At 44.0% G+C, this 14,142-nt stretch overlaps 1 protein-coding gene and 1 pseudogene across 2 annotated transcripts in view; one reads left to right on the top strand and one right to left on the bottom strand.

The window, feature by feature from the left end:
- The window catches only part of Plb1 (phospholipase B1), a 129,710-nt gene that overhangs the window by 67,827 nt on the left and 47,741 nt on the right, over positions 1–14,142 (bottom strand). The window contains exons 16-18 of the mRNA XM_029561251.1: positions 11,413–11,471; positions 9,269–9,342; positions 7,890–7,933 (exon numbers count right to left, since the gene is read on the bottom strand). Coding sequence (XP_029417111.1) covers positions 7,890–7,933; positions 9,269–9,342; positions 11,413–11,471 — 177 coding nt within the window. The remainder of the gene's footprint in view (positions 1–7,889; positions 7,934–9,268; positions 9,343–11,412; positions 11,472–14,142) is intronic.
- On the top strand, positions 628–1,304 carry LOC103730231 (annotated as a pseudogene). Its single transcript, XR_001872332.1, has one exon. The product of XR_001872332.1 is annotated as a phosphatidylethanolamine-binding protein 1 pseudogene (transcript).

Raw genomic sequence — 14,142 nt, 5'->3', positions numbered from 1 at the left:
CTCTACATCCCTCACCCACATTATCTTTTTATTCTCCATATGCTACTGGATATGGAGACACATCTCACTGGTTTTGACTGACACCAGTGGCTATTGATATTCAGTATCTCTTCATTAGTAAATATTTTCTCACTCTTTGGGTTGGCCTTACACGTTTTTGTTTTTGTTTTTCTTTTGATCTTTTTGAGACAGGGTCTCCCTGTAGACCCAGCAGGCCTGGAACTCGCTAAATCAGGCTAGCCTCGAACTCACAGAGATCTGCCTGCCTCTGCCTCTCAAGTGCTGGGATTAAGTGCGTGCGCCACCACGCCCGGCACCCTTACTTTCTTCATGGTATTCTTTGAAGCACATTATCTTTTATTTTTTTCCCTTGCCATTTGTGCTTTTGATAACATATCTAAGGAGGCTTGGAAACCAGGTCGTGAAAATTTGCTTTTGCAATTTCTTCTAAGAGTTAATTTTTAGGTTTTACATTTAGGTCCGTGATTTACTTTGAGTTAATTTTTGTAGATGGTGTGAAACAAGAATCTCACTTCAGGGAGGCCCCGCGCAGTCTGGCCAGTTTGCAATGCGAGGTCTGTGCAGCACGTGGCCTTGCTCGCTCGGGTCGAACCGCCCGCAGCTGCCATGTCCATGGACATCAGCAAGTGGGCTGGGCTGCTGAGCCTGCAGGAGGTGGATGAGCCGCCCCAGCACCCGCTGCGGGTCTCCTACGCCGGGGTGGAGGTGGACGAGTTGGGCAAAGTGCTGACGCCTACCCAGGTTAAGAACAGACCCAGCAACATCGCGTGGGACGGCCTTGACCTGGGGAAACTGTACACCTTGGTCCTCACAGACCCGGATGCTCCCAGCAGGAAAGACCCCTAATACAGGGAGTGGCACCATTTTCTGGTGGTCAACATGAAGGGCAACGACATCAGCAGTGAAACCATCCTCTCAGACTATGTGGGCTCCGGGCCTCCCAGTGGCACAGGCCTCCATCGCTATGTCTGACTGGTGTATGAGCAGGACAAGCTGCTGAAGTGCAATGAGCCCGTTCTCAGCAACCGGTCTGGAGACCACTGTGGCAAGTTCAAGGTGGCGTCGTTCCACAAGAAGTACCACCTTGGAGCCCCGGTGGCGGGCACGTGTTACCAGGCTGAGTGGGACGACTAATTCCCAAGCTGTATGAGCAGCGTCTGGGAAGTAGGGGCCACAGTGCCTGCACGGTCCTGGGGACACCGCAGTGTTGTCAGGTTCAACAATGCATGTCATTCCTCCTCATTCCCACCCCTCCCCACATGGGTCCTGAGCTGTTAGGATAGTGGTTTAGGGTGACTCTTCTGCTGCCCATCCTTAAGATTTTAGGTACATGTCCCAGGTTACGTTTTGATTGATTTAATCTCCATCTAGGGGGATATTTGATCCTTGGTGGACTCATTATGTCGTTAATAAAAGAGTAGCAACTCTGAAGGAAAAAAAATCCAGGTAAAAAGACCAGGTGTACAGAAAGAGGGCAAAATATGGAGGTGTTTAAGGTGGTTTAAAAATAAGGGACAGGTTTTGCTGCTCCTGCCTCTGTTCAGAGTTCAGAGCCCTGAACAGTGGCCACATCTTCTGAGGTGTGGTTTTTATGGTCCTATCTCCCCAGGCTTGCATCTGGGCTAAGACCATGGCAGTTCAATCAGGTGGCCAGATATCTGTGTCCTGTGGCCCCTTTAAAAAGCTTGGCTGGAAAAAGCAATAGGGACATGGCTCTGTTGTGTCGAGGCCTGACCCACTGCAGAACTGGGTGACAGTTGTCAGGAGTATAAATCAGTGCCTGCTAAGTCAGCTGCTTCTCATCCATGTAAGGAACGCTAATCTGGAGTTGCTCAATGTTGTGTTAATTCTGTTTGCTAATCTCAAATAATAGTAATAAAGCATCAGATCCAGGAAAAAAAAAAAAAAGAATTTCACTTCATTCTTTTGCATATAACTCTCCAGTTGTCCCAGAGCCACTTCCTGGAAAGACCATCCCTCATACCCATTGAATGGTCTTAGCTTCTTTGTTGAAAATGAGTTAGCCAAAAATATGAGGGCTTATTTCCAACTCTCAATTCTACTAGGTTGATCTCTTTGTTATTTTTTATTTTTGTCTTTTTGAGGTCTCCTTGTAGCCCCAGCTGTCCTGGCACTCACTATGTAGACCAGGCTGGCCTCAAACTCACAAAGATCCACCTGCCTCTGCCTCCCGAGTGCTGGGATTAAAGGCGTGCGCCACCACGCCTGGCCTGTTTATTCTTTTAAAAAAAAATATTATTTAAATTTTAGGTGTATGAGTGTATTGCCTGTGTGTAAGTAAGTGCACCCATGTTGTGCAATGCCTGAGGAAGTCAAAAGAGGGTGTCAGATCCCCTGGAACTGGAGTTATGGATGGTTGTTAGCTGCCACGTGGGTACTGGGAATTGAACCTCAGTCCTCTGCAAGAGCAGCTAGTGGTCTTAACCGCTGAGCTATCTCTCCAGCCTTGATCTGTCTATTCTTATGCCAAGGTTCTACTGTTCTGACTAGTATACTTTTATAATAAGTTTAAATTGGGAGGATGAATCTGACAAATTAATTTTTCCTTGCTTTTTTTAAGTTAGCACAGAGGGTAATGGGTTTTATTATGTTATTTTTCAAATATGTGTGTCATATACTTTGTTCTAATTTGTCCTTCTTCCTTACTCCATCACAGTCCTTTCCCCAGCCTGCTCCCTTCATCTCTCCCCAGATCCCTGCTCCTGCTTTCCTGTCATGTGTATTCCATTACCCTCTCTTTCCCCCTCTCTTGTGGTCCTCTTTCTAGTTCCATCACATGTGCTGTTTGGAATCTAGTTTCTACATATGAGAGAAAACATAGCATTTGTCTTTCTACGTCTGGCTCCTTTTGCTTCATGTAATAATTTCCAGTCCCATCAATTTTCTTTCAAGAGTCATGATTTCATTTTTCTTTATGGTTGAATAAAACTCCACTGTGTATGTGGTATGTGTACATCCTTTTCTTTATTCATTCATCTGTTCATGGACATCTATGATGGGTCCATTTCTAAGCTATTATAAATAAGTAGTGTAACAGTAAACATGATTATGCAAATATGTTTGTGGAAGCATTTTCCTAGTCCTAGTTTATTCAAGGGTTTTTGTTTTTTGTCTTTTGGGGATAGGGTTTCCCTGTAGCCACAGTTGACCTGGAACTGGCTATGGAGACCAGTCTGGCCTTGATCTCAGAGATCCGCCTGCCTCTGCCTCCTGAGTGCTGAATTAGAAGCATGCAGCACTACACCTGACTCTTAGAGCTTTTATCATAAAAACGTGCTGAACTCTGTTGAAATATTTTTCTGCATCTATTGAAATGATCTTGTGACTTATGACCTTACTGATTTGTATATGTTGATACATCCTTGCATCCCTGGAATGAAACCAACTTGATCTTGGTGTTAATGATCTTAATGTGTTCTTGCATTAAATTTGCAAAACTGTTTTTTGTTATTTGTGTTTGAGCTGCAAGAATGTTAAGAATTTTTGTATCTGTGATCACGAGGGAAATTAGTCTATAGTTTTTGCTGCAATCATGTTCTTATCCAGTGTTGGTTCAGGGTAATTCTTGCTTTGTTGAATGAGTTAAGTAATGTTCCTTCTCTTTCTGTCTTATGGAATGGTTTCAGGAACATTGGTGTTAGCTCTTCTGCAAAGGTTTGGTAGGATTCATAAGGAAATCTGTACCGTGCTGCACTTTTCTGCACTCGGAGACTTTTTATTATTGCTTCAATCTCTTGATTGTTATGGGTCTGTTGAAGCAGTTTGATTTTAATTTTAGTAGGTCATATATGTCTAGGAACTAAACATTTCTTTTAGATTTTCTAGCTCTTAGAATCTAAGTTTTCAAAGTATTCATTAATGATTTTCTGGATTCCATTGGAATCTGTCATAACCTTCCTCTTCTCATCTCTAATTTTATTAATTTGGGTCTTTTCTCTCCTTCCTCTGGAATTTGACTAGTGTTTGTCAATCTCATTAATTTTTTTTTTTGACTTTTTGAAGCAGGGTCTCCCTGTAGTCCCAGCTGGCCTGGAATTCGCTATGTAGACCAGGCTGGCCTCTAACTCACAGAGATCTGCCTGCCTCTGCCTCCCGAGTGCTGGAAGTAAAGGTGTGCGCAACCACACCTGGCTCTCATTAATTTTTTTAAAGAACGGACTCTTTGAGTTCCTGTATTCTTTTGGTTTCTGTTTTATTAACTTCTGTCCTGACCTTTGTTCCTTTGTGCCATCTGCTGCTTTCAGGTCTTTCTGTGAAAGCACTTGCTGCTGTAGATGCTCCTCTTAGAGCGGCCTTAGCTGTGTCCCAAGGCCCCAGTAAGTGTGCTCTCATTTTCAGTTGGTTCTAGGAATTTATAAATTTCCTCCTGATTTCTTCAGTAACCCACTCACTGGCCATTCAAGATTGTATTATTCAGTTTCCCTGTATCTGTGTAGTTTCTCTTGCTGTTGATTTCTAGTTTTATTACACTATGATCTAATAAGGTACAGGGATTATTTACATTCTTGTATTTGTTAATACTTGACTTGTGACCTAGAATGTGAACTAGAGAAGCTCACAGGCTACTGGAAAGAATGTGCATTCTGTAATTGTTGGATGGAATATTCTGTATACATCTATGAAGTGCATTTGCTCTATGGCACAGTTCAACTGTTTCTTTGTTGACTTTTAGTTTGGATGGCTGATTTAAGATGACAGAGGAGGAATAAAATTATCCACTATTAGTATACCAGGACCTATCTGACCTTTATGTCTATTAGTGTTTTATGAAACTGGAGCCCCACTTACTATATATATGTTATATATATGCAAATGTTCTCTCTTCTCCATAAGTTGTTCCTTCTGTTAATACATAGTGGTCTTTAGCTCTTCTGACTAATTTTGGCTTGAAGCCCACTTTATCAGATGTCCAAATAGCTACACCAGTTTATTTTCAGCTTCTGTTCATGTGATAGAGTGTCTTCAACCTTTGTCACTCAGTCTGTGGGTATCTATGTTTCTTGGCAACAAAAGCCAGTCGGATTTAGTATTTAAAAATCCAGTTTGCCAGTTTCCACCTCTTTATTAGTGAGTTATGGGCATTGCCATTTAAATTTATTGTTGAAGAAAATTTACTAATTATTTTCATTTTGTTGGTTGTTTTTCTGGTTGATTAGATTTTTCATTCTTTTCTTTCTCTCCCATTAGCATTAGGAATTTGTTGGTTACCATGTTGGGCATGATGGATTCCTTCCTACCTCTCCTTTGTTCATCTATTTCTCTCATGACATTAAAAATATTTATCTATTTTTATTTTTATATACATGAGTGTTTTGCCTGCTTGTATGTAAGTACACTCATGTATGCAATGCCCATAGAGGCCAGAAGAGGGTGTCAGATTCCCTGGAACTGGCATTACAGAGAGTTGTGAACCACAATGTGGATGCTGGGAACCGAACCCAGGTTCTCTGCAAGGTTCTCTTAATCTCTGAGCCATCTCCCGTCCCATGAAATGTATTCTTTCTTGTGCTATTGTGATTGAGACTGTCTTTCCTCCTCCTCTGAGTATAGTAGCATTCTTTTAAGCATCTTCTGGTAAGTGCTGGTTTGGTAATCTTGAATTGTTTTAGTTTGTGCTTATATTGAAATGTTATTTTTCCATTAATTTTAAAAGATAATTTTAATGAATATAACAATCTTTGTTGGCAGTGACTTACTTTCAGGGATTGAAATGTATCTTTCCATGCTCTCCTGGCTTTTAGGGTTGCTGGCAAGAGCTGTTGCTACTCTGATGTATTTGCCTTTGTGGGTGAGTTGGTATTTTCCCCTTACAATGATAAATATTCTTTTTAAAATTTTTGATATGTTGATGACAATACATTGTAGACACGTTCTGCTTTGGTCAGGTCTATTTGAAGTTCTAAATGCCCCAAGCATTTGAATATCTATTTTTTTCCTCTAGGTTTCAGAAATTTTATTTTGTAAATTTAATGGGCTAGATTCTGTATGCCTTTAGTGTCTATCTCAGATCCTTCTTTTATCCCTTCAATTCTTTTTTTTATTATTTCTATTTTATGTGCATGAGTGTATTGCTTGCATGTAGGTAGGTGCACCTGTGTTGTACAATGCCTGCAGAGGTTGGAGGTGGGCATCAGATCCCCTGGAACTGGAGTTACAGACAATTGTTGGCTTCCATGTAGGCGCTGGGACTCGAACTTGGGTCCTCTGCAAGAGCAGTCAGTGCTCTTAACTGCTGAGCCATCTCTCCAGGCCCTATTCCCTCAATTCTTAGATTTGGCTTTTTGACCATATTCTAGACTCCTTAGACATTGTAGCAATGCCAATTTATTTTTCTTATTGATATTTGAATGTAGCATTTCCTCCATCTTGTCCTCTGTCCCCGATATTCTTTATTCTGCCTGGTTAAATCTATTGGTGATGCTTTTATCATGCTATTTGATTTACTGAATTTTTTTCATTTCTAAGAGTTCTATTTTTTGTTTCAAAATCTCAATTTCCTTGCCGATTTTTTTCTTACTTGCTGATTATCATTCACATGCCTGTCTTTGAGGAGGCTTGCCCTCAAAGAGACTGTGCTGATGTCATCCATGCATAGTTCTAACTCTCAAACAGCCAGCACGAGAACATCTACCAAGTTAGTTTAAACAGGGAGGTGGGCAGATGTTTGTTCTAACCTTGTATTCTTGTAACACATTTCTGCAGCTATTTTACCATGGATTATTTAGCTCCTCAAACCAAATTCCCTTTGCATCTCTAGTAAAGAAGGCTGATATCCCAGGCTAAGTGTGTCAAGGGGGTCCACCCCAGGGGCAACTTGATCTTGAGCTATAATGATGTCCAGTCATCTTGCTAGGCCATCTCACAGCCCAGTTCATCACACTCACAGAAGCAACCTAAGCCACCTCCCAGCAATCATGGTCAGAGAGTACTTGTGACACAGAAATATACCTGTTTAAATTCAACACTATTTTCCAATAACCAAAACAGATAGCAGGTGTGAAGTTTGATCAGGTCTGCCAATGTGGACTTTAAGCATCCCTAGCCTCCATCCTTGTTGCCTTAAAATTCAAATACTTTCTTAGCTCCTCAAATTATATTATTGTAAAAGGATATGAACCAAAAAAAGAAATAAGAAAAAATCAATCAAACCCTTCCAAGGTATATTCCTAGATGCTTCTAAAAGGAAAGAATTCAGTGTAAATATTAACACCCTACTAGATGAAGGTGTACATTAAGAATAAATGTTGGGATGGGCATAAGAGGAAAAGAATAAGAGCAGACCCCTCAGAGAGTGCAGCCAGGTTTAAAAATAATTCTAAGCAGGTTGTCAGCAAATCAATTAAAGAAAATATTAAGCTCCAAATATGGCTCTTTGCACAGCCTGCTCAAGGTAACGTCATGCCTTATTGCTATGATTTCAAGATTCATGGAGCAATTGTTTATGATCAGAGATGCCCCAGCAGCCCTAAATGAATGCCTCCCAGATGGGTGCAGTGTCCAGAATGACAGGTGAAGGTGGGGATCCAACCCTTTTCTTCTTTCTTGGATTACTTTAAAACTATTTATACTAAGATATGGTTTGAACTCTCTTTTCTTCTCTTACCCAATTCCTTTCTTAAATAAAGACAACTTCCCTTTTTGAAAAATACAAAAATACAAACAAAACCCTCCAAGGATTTAATCGGCTCAAGAGCTGAGCCAGGGCAGCAGATTCAGGGAAGCTGCGCCCCCTACTGCATGCAGCTGAGTTCTACCGCCCTGCAAAACCGGCCACCTCCAGGCAGAAACATGGGAGTGCGCAGGCGCAGTTTGCCTGCCCCTCAAAGGGCCCAGGCAGGAGTACTCACTAGCCAGGGTGGTCACTGTGTGGATGTTCTCGTCTCCGCCGATGCTGTTGTGAGAAACGAGAAAGAAAACGAAGTTTTAAAGTGACAGCCAAACTCAAACACTCAGACACGAGATAAGACTTTTCTTCTGAATCACAGTCCTGGGGATTCTCCCTTCCCCCATCATTTCCTTTCAAGAACTGGACATCAGGATGCAGCTCCTTTCCTCTCTCTCTTGACACCAGAGCAAACAAGTAAGCAAGCAAACGGACGTACACGTCATGGCTGTTGCTCTTGTGTTTTAAACTCTGAGTCGTAATCTGATGTCGAGGCACAGAGAACTAAGTTGGTCCCTTGCTCTCTGCCTTCCCAATTCTGTGACTAGCCAGCTCCACACCACTTAGACCTTTCACAGGCCATTACTGTTACTAGCTTGCCCTAGTCTTTCTGTTTAGCTTAGAAGAGCTCTTATTAAAAGGGTATCTTCAAGGGAGCCAGCACGGGAACTCAGCTTTTCTATAGCCTCCCTCTGTGCTGAGTGCATCTAAGAACATAGATTCCCCAGATACTTGGGGGTTAATGATGTGCAGGAACATAGAGCAAGATGGAAGGGATTCCATGCTCAGGGTGAAGCTGATGTGAGATTGGAGATACCAGATTCCAGGCAGAGGAAACAGCACCTAGGCCCAGCCAGCCTTCTACCACACTGTGCAAGCCCTGCTCACTGCAGTGTGTGGGTACAGCTGGGTCATCCTCCAATTGGGAACCAGCCTGCACAAATATTTAGGTTTTGGTCAGGAACCAGGTACCCTGCATCTTATTCTTGTTCCATCTGGCTATGCAATCTGTTAGTTGTCCTTTCTGAGCCATGGTCCTTGCTTCATGAAATGAAGGTCAGTTACTAATAATAATGCCTGCTACCACTTAGACATATTTTATATGAAGCATTGTGCTGGGCATGTAATTCTCTCTAATCTTTAGACAATGCTTGGGCAGTATTATTATCCCTGTGGCCAAGATAGGGAGACATCCTCTGGGAGGTTGTGCAACTTGCTCAGGGTCACATGTAGCTGGGCAGCTGCAGCTGGGACACGACTCCAGTCTCAAAGGCTGACATCTATTCATCATTCAGACCTGTTTCCCAAGACTGCATCCCAGAAGGAGAGATGGAAGACAGAAGCATTTCCACCCCAAATGTTTGTGCAATTTCTCCTCCAAACTGCTCAGCTCGCCCCTCCTGTTTTAGGGAATGTAGCGATTTGAAGGAGCTGATGCATACCTTCCTCACATTGAGCCTAGAAATTCATTACAGAAAGTACTAGACAGCCTACCTCCTCTGCTTGAGGAACTGTTTCCTAGAAAGCTTGGGGGTGTTCAGAGCTTGATTGTGTCTCACTCACCTCCAGGACAGACCTCGATACTGAGTCAGGACATCCAAGACGTTCCCAGGCTTGGACCCGGCCCCATTGCCTGCCTAAGAGGAAAAGTAAACAGTGGGTGTCCCTGCTTTCTCTTTGGGCCCACAACTGTCCACCTGCTAGGAGGTCCATGCCCTTATCCTGGGCAGGACAGCCTGGGCGAGTTCTAGCATCCAGATGGTAGTACATCTGGATGTGCTGTCTGCCCCTTCTGGGATATTGGGAAAGTTTGGTGCCATCTACAGCTCTGCCTGTTCCTGGGAAACCTGCCTGGACCTTACCTGAGAGAAACATGAGACTTTAGCATATATTTTTCGAAACGACATATTTTAAAGTCCTGTGTTCACTTTTTAAATTTGTGAAACATCATAGAAGGAAGCATATGCTAATATTTTCATACCATTATAGCTCATGTATGTACAGTTCAAAATTAGCAATAAGATGAAACTATATCCTTACTGGACTAAGAATAGAATCTTACAAACCCAGAATGTAGCCACACACTGCAGGTGCTTTTCCTCCCCTGAAGCACGTGTTTCTGACGTCCTCCAGAGATTCCCCAGGTTATGATTCCCACTGTCTGCTACCCAATCCTTTTACTACCTGTCAGGTATGTCACACTCCAAGTGCTTCCTCCCAGGAAAGTCCTGAGCATATATGATTCTCTATGGCTCTCTGCCCTGAGAACATTTTCAGGAGCCCATGGGGGAGAGGGATGGAGGTGATATCAGAACTCTCTCAGCAGGAAGTGGCTAGAAAACACAGCAGTGAGGTGCTAAGGACCAGTCTGCCAGTCTTTCCCAGATAGTTACACACAGTAGAACTTTTGGGATGGGGAGCTACTGAGGTCTTATGGAGGAGACTGTTATAGGGCTATCATCCTGGAGCCAAGGTCAGGACCCCTGAGTTCTGGGACTGGCTTCAGCACACACAAGCTGGGTGGCTTGGATACTCTCTGTCCCTTCTTTACTGGTTGAATGTAAGGAATGTCAGACTTCAAAGGATTTTGCCATGGGGCTACTGAGTGAGCTAATTTCACTATAAACAGGACACAGTTGTGACCAGGTACCATCTGGTTCTTGAAGAATTTAAACCTGGAGATGCTGCCTTCTAACTGATCCAGGGGATGGCAGCTAGACTCCATCAGGGATGACTACTAAGTGAAAACTTGTCTTTAAAAACCTTTGGGGAACTCCCCCTCCCACCCTGCTTCAGGCTTTCTTTAGGCTTGATATTTCTATTTTTGAAACAGGGTTCCCCTATAGCCTCAGCTGGCCTGGAACCTGCTTTGTAAACCAGGCAGGACTTGACCGCACATCCACCTGCCTCTGTCTCCTGAGTGCTGGGATTAAAGGCTTATACCACGAGGCCTGGCCCTTTGATTTCATTATTTAGAGAATGTTGTCTATGAGGTTTAGAGTGTTACCACTGGGCAGCTACAGAGCTGGGTCTGATCATCTTTGAACCTGCACCTCTTTTACTGACCCCATTTTTCATCCCCACCTCTCCACTCCCATCAGCACTCCCTCCTACCTCATCATCTCTCTGACCCCTCCTGCATAGTTTCTTTTAGCTTTTCTACATGGACAGATGGAGGACTGGCTGGGTCTTTGAAGGTGCTCATGGCGGGAGACCCAGCCCAATGCTGTCTCATCATGGGCATGGGCTGTGTGACTTCTTGCTGTTACTCATGAGTCCCTCAGGGGCCCTTTGACTTCCTGCCCTCATTTCATTCCAGTCATTGGGTTGAAGTCAGAATGGAGGTAGAGAAACATGTTGGGCAAGGAATACTGGATGCTCGGGTGGGCTGGTGGAATGGGGGAGGCTAGAGTTTAGGGCTGAAAACAGCAACATTTATGGGCTAAGAGTAAAACCTCTTCTCCATTTTTCCCTTCAAACTATCACATTCATTAAAAATCTCCTCTCCTAGCTGGGCATGATGGGCATGGCACATGCCTGTATTCCTAGCACCTGGGAGGTGGACACAGGGGGATCAGGCCAGCCTGAGCTACATGGTGAGTTTGAACCTAGCCTGAGCATCACGATACCCTGACTCAAAACTAAATGAATATCTAAATAATGAAACAAAATTTACCCTCCTTTCTTTTAGAGTCAAGGTCACTTACTGTTAGAGAGTCACCCATGGCTCCAATGACCTTGATGTCAGCTGGCTTCAGCCTGTGAACTAAGAAGGCAAATCTGGAGTGAATGGAAAATAAAAATTCCAGAAAAGCATCAGACCTATCGCCCCTCAGTCCCAGGAAAGTGAAAAGGTGCTCAGTTTTCACTGTGATACATCTTACTCCCACCAGCAGCAAGTCCTGGTTGAGTAATTACACCTGTAACAAGAGGCAGCATCAAACTCAATGGAAAGGATGCTCAGAGGGATCCCAGCTCTTGTTTCCTTCCATGGAGATGTCCTGGTCACCTCTTTCATACCTGAAGAATGGAGCTGCCTCTCCCACTGAGGACTTGCTCTCACCGAAGAGGAAAAGTCCCTGCTGCCTCCTTAGACAGGATGCAAACTAACACGTCACATATGGTTATGAATGTAAGCATGTGGAAGTAGATTAGCGGCCTGTAAGCTCGACCCAGCTTCAGAATTGACTGGAGAGCTTGTTACAACATGGGTGGCCAGGCCCCACTGTCAGAGCTTTGGATTCAGTAGGTCTGGAATGAGTTAAAAAATGTGAGCATCAGCCAGGTGTGGTGGAGCACACCTTTAGTCCCAGCACCCAGGAGGCAGAGGCAGGCGGGATTTCTGAGTTCAAGGCCAGCTTGGTCTACATAGTAAGTTCCAGGCCAGCTGGGGCTACAGGGAGACCCTGTCTCAAAAAAATAAAAAAAAAAAAAAAAAAAGTGCCAAACAAACTCCTGCGGCCCTGTTGATGCTGCTAGTTTTGTCTGAGTACCACATTTTGAGAACTACTGAGAAAGACACTTTTTCATTTTGAAGCTGTTGATAGTGGTCCACTTCTGTACTTATAGGAGAAAAGACAAAAGCAATTTCTCCCAGGTCAATGTACAAATTGTCTCTTGGCTCACACAACTGTGGCTGCCATTGCAAAGCTTGGTTGCGAATTTGGGCAGCCTTGTCTCTTGGATTCTAGAGCTGCTAAGTGTCTTTTTTTATAGTCATTTTTCCTCCTCTGTCATTGTGTCTTAAATTCACCACACACATGCGCACTCATACATATACCCTTTTACGTGATTATAGCCTGCTTGGCCTTTCCCAGCCTTCCAGCTATGCTATGTGCTTACAAGAACAATATCAAATCACAAACCCAGCTGCGCACATCAGCACATGCCTTCAGGCTGAGAATGGGAACTTTAAAATGACCTCTTCTCAAAGAAATCAGGCTAGGCAATGGGATGGAAAATAAGACCCCCTTCCCTCAACTCTATAGTGGTTTATTTTAACTCCTGGTGATGACAATCACTGTATTCTTACTGTCACTGTATTCTTACTTTGAATTCTCTGAACACTAGCTAGTTATGCAAAGGTTAGGGAAATCTTTGGAGCCGATATGTGGAAAAGATGGTCTGATCCACCTCCAAAGCCTCATTATTATGGGCTGATAAAAAAGCGGCCCAGTGGGTTGGACATGGTGACACACACCTTTAATACCAGCACTCAGGAACTTGGGAGGCAGAGGCAGGCAGAACTCTGTGCATTCAAGGCCAGCCTGGTCAAGATATCATGTTCTAGGCCAGCCAAGGCTGCATAGTGATACCCTGTCTCAAAAAATGAAAAGAAGGCCCTCTGCTTCCCTGGGCCTGCTCGACTTGCAGGCCTCTCTCCAACCTGAAGGCCACTCTCTGGGGTAAGTCGATCACGCCCGCCGCACATTGACTCCCCCAGCCTCATTCACCCTCCCATCTCCCCCACCCATATCTCCTCCTAGCCTGGGTCCTGTCCCATTCCTTCTCTTGGCGTCCCAGACACCTGGGGAACCACCACTGCTTCCTGAGCCTTCGCATCCAGACCAACTCAGTCCCTTCTGGGGTCCCCAGGAGCACTCCAGGCCTGGCCCGCCCTCACCTCCCTCTACTTCCCTGGGCCTGCACAACCGGCCAGCCTTGTTCCTGGACTGGGCTGACCTTTCCTTTTCCAGATCCTTTGCATCCAAACCAACCCAGCTCCTCAGTGCAGTCCCCAGGAGTCCTTGGGGGCCACTTCAGGCCCCTATCTTCCTTTGCATCTCTGGGTGGCACGGCCACCAGCTGCCCTAGATCAGCATCTTTCCTGGGCCTGGCTCCCAGGCCAGTCCAACCCCCAAATTCCTGAGGCCACCTGGGCCCTGCTCCCAGGCCAGTCCAACCCTCAATTTCCTGAATTCAATATCTCTCCTGGAGGGATACAGACCTTAGGAGAAAGCCTGAGAGCATCTGATCCTCAGCTGACTTGGGCTTTTGTGGGACTTCCTGAAGACAAAAGCAATCTGGCCACTCCAATATAAAATCAAAAGAGAGGACAGGAAGCTTAGCTGAACCAGCTTTTCAGGCCCAAAAAGTAAACCACAAAGGCACATAAATTTTACAAAAAGAAGCAGACCTAAACTTGAAGGCTTGAATCTCATGCAAGAATCAAACTACAAAAGAAATTCACATGTCAAAATCACAGAGAAAAAATAACATGAAAAACAAAAATAACATTTCCACACCAAATACCAATAGTCCTCTAGAGGAGTACAATGAGAACCACCTGGAGATAATGCAGGACACAGAACTCGAAAGAACAATTATAAACATGATAAAAGAATTCAGTGAATTTAAAGAACACACAAAGAAATTAAAGAACTGAAAGAAGATATGGATAAACTTCTGAATGAATTCAGAAAAGAATTAGAAATATT

This window comes from Nannospalax galili, unplaced genomic scaffold (assembly GCF_000622305.1).
Source record: "Nannospalax galili isolate Female #2095 unplaced genomic scaffold, S.galili_v1.0 scaffold893, whole genome shotgun sequence".
Taxonomy (NCBI): Eukaryota; Metazoa; Chordata; class Mammalia; order Rodentia; family Spalacidae; genus Nannospalax; species Nannospalax galili.
This window is presented reverse-complemented; position numbering and strand designations above follow the sequence as displayed.